At 40.3% G+C, this 6,380-nt stretch overlaps 1 protein-coding gene across 1 annotated transcript; it reads left to right on the top strand.

The window, feature by feature from the left end:
• The first annotated feature begins 669 nt into the window (after positions 1–669).
• tbr1b (T-box brain transcription factor 1b) lies at positions 670–4,713 on the top strand. The gene is made up of 6 exons (XM_015050367.1): positions 670–1,421; positions 1,688–1,842; positions 2,045–2,166; positions 2,353–2,511; positions 2,839–2,900; positions 3,480–4,713. Exons 1-6 carry the CDS (start codon positions 727–729, stop codon positions 4,321–4,323), a joined length of 2,037 nt encoding a protein of 678 aa, XP_014905853.1. The 5' UTR covers positions 670–726; the 3' UTR covers positions 4,324–4,713.
• Positions 4,714–6,380: the final 1,667 nt, after the last annotated feature.

Below are 6,380 nucleotides of genomic sequence, written 5' to 3'. Positions count from 1 at the left end.
AATTCTTCCAATTACCTCTCCCGACAAAGCAGTGGCCAAATTAACTAAATTGTTGCACAATGACTCTTAATGGAGAGCATATTTTGGTGTTTTTCAGCTCCTCCGCTGAGCTGCTGCCTGCTCTCGCCTCTTATCAGTGCCCCAGCTTCCTAACTTTCAGTGAGTATAAAATATTTACCAGCGCTGGGACTCATAAACACATCTTCAGTGGGACGCAGTGATTTCACGCCATATCACAAGCATTTTAAGGCTGCCTGTCATGGACTGTCATTTTTGGCATGTTAATAATAAATCCCGGTTTGCTTCGACAGACATACTTTGGCACTCACGGTGCATAAATAGGTAAATAACGCAGAGTAAAGGTAAATAGCGTAGCCGAGAGACAGGGAAAAATAGCTTTAATAATTATGATCTTTTATATGCCTTTCTAGAAACAGTCGGCGTCCTTATATGTTTTAATCACATATAGGCCCGTGTCACACTACAAACAAATCACTTTGTTCACAGCGCTCCTAATTAAGAGCTGTCTAATTAAATTACAGTCCTGAGTTAACCAATAGCAGCGGTTGTTTCATTAGGAGAGAGCGCAGAGTGATGGAGAGAAGATCCATCCTGATTGCAGGATGGTGTCAATTGGCTAATTTGCCGCCTTCCTTACTCCAAGTCATGTTAGATTAGGAGAGGCGTGTGCAAAAAGCCTGGGATATAGGATGAGCTAATAGAGCTATGCAAGTGGAGAATTGCATCTCGCTGACGAGTGAAATCTCAAAGAAATTTATGAATGTGGGCAGTGGCTTTGCGAGCTCCAATGGATCAGAGGAGCTCTCGTTGCAGGACCATCCTATTATATCTTCAAGTGACAACCTGGAGAGAAGTTCACCTCTGAAAAAAAACTCCAGGGAGATGACGAATCAGTCAGAGGCAGACAATTTCCCCGACTCCAAGGACGCGTCGGGGGACGTCCAGAGGGGCAAACTCTCTCCTGATCTCCACGGAGTCTCTGACATCCGTCATAATTTCGATGGATCTGCAGGAGAAAGGTGCATCTTTTCTCCGTCCGCCCAGCCGCCGTCAGTCTCCGCCGCTCCCACTGCCATGTTTCCGTACCCGAGCCAGCATGGACCGGCGCACCCCGCTTTCTCCATCGGGAGTCCCAGCCGCTATATGGCCCATCATCCGGTCATAACTAACGGAGCGTACAACAGCCTTTTAACCAACACGTCTCCGCAAGGCTACCCGACGGCGGGCTACCCTTACGCGCAACAGTATGGACACACGTACCAAGGGGGAGCTTTTTACCAGTTCTCTTCGGCGCAGGCGGGACTGGTACCGGGGAAGGCGCAGGTGTATCTGTGCAACAGGGCCCTGTGGCTGAAGTTTCACAGGCACCAGACAGAGATGATCATAACAAAACAGGGACGGTAAGTTGGTGAGGATGCTTTAGAAAAAGAAAAAAGAAAAAAAAAAAAAGGATTTTGTCGATTCTCTAAAAGAAGTTTGCTTAGCCCCTCCACATAAATAGTAATCGTAAGAATGATAATAAAACATAGAAAATAAATAAAATTGTTTGGACTTAGTAAAATTGACAAAAAAAAAAAAGAAATCAAAACTGTTAGTTTTTTATATGTATATAAAAAAATCTTAAAATATTTTATTTTAATTTTAGTTTTTTTTTTTTCCTCTGCAGACGAATGTTTCCCTTTTTAAGCTTCAACATTTCTGGCCTCGACCCAACCGCTCACTACAATATATTTGTGGATGTAATACTCGCTGATCCGAATCACTGGCGATTCCAAGGAGGAAAGTGGGTGCCGTGTGGGAAAGCTGACACAAACGTTATAGGTAGCCTCATCCTTATTGTTATCATCCGTTTTATTAATATAATCATAACCAATAGCATTACCCACCAAATTTAATATTACATTTTGTCGTTAATTGTGTACCTTTTATTTATTTATTTATTTATTTACAATTGTTATAGTTTTTAAATAATATTGCTTTATTTTATATATCTTTTTGTTTATTTATTCGCACATTTTTTAAGGAAACAGAGTTTACATGCACCCGGATTCACCAAACACCGGCGCGCACTGGATGCGTCAGGAAATCTCGTTTGGAAAGCTAAAGCTCACCAACAACAAAGGTGCCTCCAACAACACAGGCCAGGTAAACACCCGCAGTTATTTATTTATTTATTTATTTTATTTCCAATTCATCTTTCCTGTCAGCTTGCGTCATTATTCGCACAGGTGAGCTAGCTCAGTGTATGATAACACATTTGAAAACAGCAGCGTGATGCTTCAGCCGTCTCTCTAAACTCTGAAAGTGAATTTCTTCCATCGAAACCTCCAGATGGTGGTCCTCCAGTCGCTCCACAAGTACCAGCCCAGGCTCCATGTGGTGGAAGTGAACGAAGACGGGACAGAGGACACCAGCCAGCCGGGAAGAGTCCAGACGTTCACCTTCACGGAGACGCAGTTCATCGCCGTCACCGCTTACCAGAACACTGACGTACGGACACTTTTCTGTTTGAGACGAGATTCAAATTCTGCTGTTGCACATCTTATTTACTTTTTTTTAAAAAATATCGTTTCGGAGAAAACAAACAAAAATGCAAATATTAACACGGGAAAAAAAATAAATCAAGGTGAATTTTTGTTCACTTTAAATTTGTAAATAATTAGTTCCAACTAGCTCAGTTCCCTGTTGTGTTTTTCGTTTTATTGTGCTATTGTCTTATAATACCATTTAAGTCTTCATCCTTAAATTTTCTGTTTTTATTGTATTTTATTCTTTTTTATTGGAATTAATAATGTATGCATTTTTTTCTTCCTGCAGATTACGCAACTGAAAATCGACCACAATCCGTTTGCCAAAGGATTTCGGGACAATTATGACACGTAAGATGATTCATTTTAATAATTTGTTTTTCGTTTTAAATTGAAATATTCATTATGCTATGTTTTAAAAAAGGTTTCATAAATCTTTATTTATCCCTTCTCCAGACAAATGCAATTTAAAAACACGGTTTCCATCATTCCAAATCTATTTTTATGACATTTACAAGAATAACAATAGAGTAGCTTGGTCCAATGGGAAAAAAAAATAAAAACAAATAAATTGCCATGTTCAAAAATTGTATAATTTATGAGGAACTTTGCTTCTTCTTTTGAGTTCATTTGGTTTTCCGTTATTATGGGAATTAAAACTGAAATAATTTATTTCTAGAATAACTTCTGTTTCTTCTCGAGAAGTCAGTATGTGTATCAGAATGTATGTATTTTTGTATTATGAAAGATAATTTCAATGACAATTGGAAATGACAATTAGATCTTCTGAGATTTAAATATAACTGGTCCAACTCACGGGATGTCCGTTTTCACAATTTTCTTTTCTTTTTTTTTCTTTTTTTTTGAGGATCCACCATTACGCACTGCTTAGCTCTGAATTGTTTCTGTTTTTCTCTCCATCTTTTTCAGTGTATACACAGGCTGCGACATTGACCGCCTAACTCCATCACCGGGTGACTCTCCGCGCTCACAGATCGTGCCGGGTGCGAGATACGCCATGCCCAGCTCCTTCCTGCAGGACCAATTTGTCAGCACTTATGCCAAATCTCGCTTTCACCCTGGCGTGGGGACTGGTCCTGGCACGGAGCGCAGCGTCCCACTCGGCAACAGCTTGCTGTCCCCGCAGCAAAGCGAGGAGCCCACTGTTGCCACCCCCCCGCAGCGTTGGTTTGTCACCCCTGCCAACAACCGACTGGACTTTGCCGCCTCGGCATACGACGCCGCCGATTTCGCCGGTAACGCGGCCACCTTGCTGTCCTACGCAGCGGCCGGAGTAAAGGCTCTCCCCCTGCCGACAGCGGGCTGCTCCAATCGGCCTCTTGGCTATTACGCAGACCCGTCTGGCTGGGGAGGACGCACGCCACCACAGTACTGCGGCGTAAACAGTAAATCCAGCTCGGTCTTTTCCTGCTGGCCGACCAACTCCCTTGGAGGCAGGGCGGGCACCAACTACCTGTCGGAGGAAGGAGACTCCATCGCGACCGAGAGGTCACCGATCGGTGGCTCGGAAGAGACCAAACCCAAAGACATCACATCAGAGTCCAGCTGGATAGAGACGCCGTCGTCGATAAAGTCGATTGATTCCAGCGATTCTGGGATCTTTGAACAAGCCAAAAGAAGACGGATCTCCCCCTCTGCCACCCCGGTCTCAGAGACAGTGTCCCCGTTAAAATCCGAGCTGCTGGCACCGAGAGAGTGCGAGAAGAACTGTACAAAGGACATTGGTTACTACAGTTTTTATCCTCACAGTTAGAACAAATCTATCTATCTATCTATCTATCTATCTATCTATCTATCTATCTATCTATCTATCTATCTATCTATCTATCTATCTATCTATCTATCCAACTATCTATCTATCTACACACTGTTGAGTCAGAATCACTGTATTTATGTTCATAATGTATATACTGCTGGACATTTGTGATAGTGACTGTACAAAACAAACAAACAAACAAATAAAAAAACAGAAATAAAGCATAAGATTAAAACAGTCAGTAGTATTTTAAAGAGCGACATGTCTTCTGTTGAGTAGCCTCAACTGTTAGTAACTAAAGATATTTAGGAATCTGTACATGACATGGTTTTGTGTAGCATATACTGGCATAATAATCTCTGTCAGTGAAGGAAAAAAAAAAAACAACAAATCTGTATTTTATTAAAGCTGTAGGCTACAAAAGGTTTTAAAAGCCGATCACTGCTAAATTGATGATACATGTGGTACAAGACGTTTTAAATGTTGTAGATTTAGGGCCTTTTGTTTATCAATTCTGATTGATTTCAGTCAGATTTTTTTCATAGCCCCTATATACTATACTCTTGTGAAAATGACAGTATTTGTTGTATCGTGACTGGAACATAATAAAAAATGTCGGTGTGAGGCTTGCTTAATCCGTTGCGGTTAAAAGATTTTGCCTTTTTTTGTGGTTAAAATCCAACAGTTATTGTTCTTTTTTTTTTTTAAATTTAATTCATCATTTTGCGTTTTTACTAAATTCTTAAGAGCGCTCGTTTACGAAAACAACCAAACACTTGATATCAGTATGATGGATTAAAATGACCCTGCTTAGTTTTAAGGCATCCATTATTATTTCTCACTCCTGTTCTTTTCGTTTCTCCCATACTGAGCCTTTTATTTTTACAACATCTTTTTAAAACATTTGTTGCTTGATCTTCCATAATTTCACCAACTATTACCGCAACATTAGAATGAATATGTTTTCCGGTTGTCTCGCCAAAAATGAAAACAAAGAAATGAAAGAAAAAAAAGGGGGCGGAGGGGAGGAGCAAAACTACAAACGAGGAAAAAATAGTTAGGGAAATCAGTAAATGAGGCAATTTCTAGGCATAAAACTCTACTGGAACTAAAAATGTAGCTCTACAAAATATTTAAGTTAAATGTGTTTATATCTTCAGCGTCACCCGTCTTCTACCTGCTTTACTGTTACTTTTAAAGAGAGAAAACCCCACAGAACGATGCTGCCACCGCCATGTTTCATTGCGCTGATGGTATTACAGATTTTATAGGGAGTTCTTTTAGATCCTGGGCAAGAGTTAGAAAACAATAAAAAAACAAAAGAAAAGCAAAAGAAGGGCAAAAAACAGACCAAGAAATATTAAGCCACAAAGTATATGATTTCATAAACATGTTGATCTGAATCTTACTTTTAAATGTCTTCCGTATGGTCCGACTTATGTTCAGGCTTGTCTGATTTGATTGATTTGAAAATAAATTGAGCACTGATGTCCACTCAGTGTAATAAAATGTACAAAATACAGTTATTCCTAGATGAAAAGTGAAGCGCAATAAGCTCAACATTCAGTTAATTAGCATTCAGTAAGAGCAAACGCTCCCAGCTGTCAATAAGAGGTGTGGCATTTAGCTTCTCGCAGTGCTCACTCTGTCATCCAAAGGCCTTCCCAGCCATAGGCAGCAGATGGCGATAACTGTATGCTGATCCTTTTAAACCAAACCGTGTCTTCAGTTTGTTGGTCAGGAGACTATTCCAGAGGTACGCCAATTTTATTTTTTAATTATTTTTTTTTTATTCCCCTAATTAAAGTTTTAATCAGGGATATGTTCAATTTTCTGGCTCTGCCTCCGAACATTTAGCTTTCTCCTCTGGATGCAGCTACACATGAATAGTGATCTACACCAGATGGCGATCCTTTACTATTTATGTCAGTCAAATGGATTCACGCTGGGCGGAACGCTCGAATGTTTTCAGTCTCGGTCCAGAAGCTGATGAACTCTACAAACACGCGTGTAAACATAGAACACAGTTATGGGAAATACATGAAAAAAAAAAA

The sequence above is a fragment of the Poecilia latipinna genome, unplaced genomic scaffold, assembly GCF_001443285.1.
Source record: "Poecilia latipinna isolate Pla-1442-1.1 unplaced genomic scaffold, P_latipinna-1.0 Scaffold988, whole genome shotgun sequence".
In the NCBI taxonomy this organism is placed as follows: domain Eukaryota; kingdom Metazoa; phylum Chordata; class Actinopteri; order Cyprinodontiformes; family Poeciliidae; genus Poecilia; species Poecilia latipinna.
Note: the sequence above shows the minus strand (reverse complement) of the source record. Positions and strands in the feature narration are given on the sequence as shown.

What these genes read in the sequence shown, in the direction of transcription:
- tbr1b (XM_015050367.1), top strand. Translation starts at nt 727, where the DNA reads ATGCAAGTGGAGAATTGCATCTCGCTGACGAGTGAAATCTCAAAGAAA. An exon ending in AGCTGACACAAACGTTATAG is followed by an intron (nt 1,843 to 2,044) that starts GTAGCCTCATCC and finishes ACATTTTTTAAG; the next exon opens with GAAACAGAGTTTACATGCAC. An exon ending in TTTCGGGACAATTATGACAC is followed by an intron (nt 2,901 to 3,479) that starts GTAAGATGATTC and finishes CATCTTTTTCAG; the next exon opens with TGTATACACAGGCTGCGACA.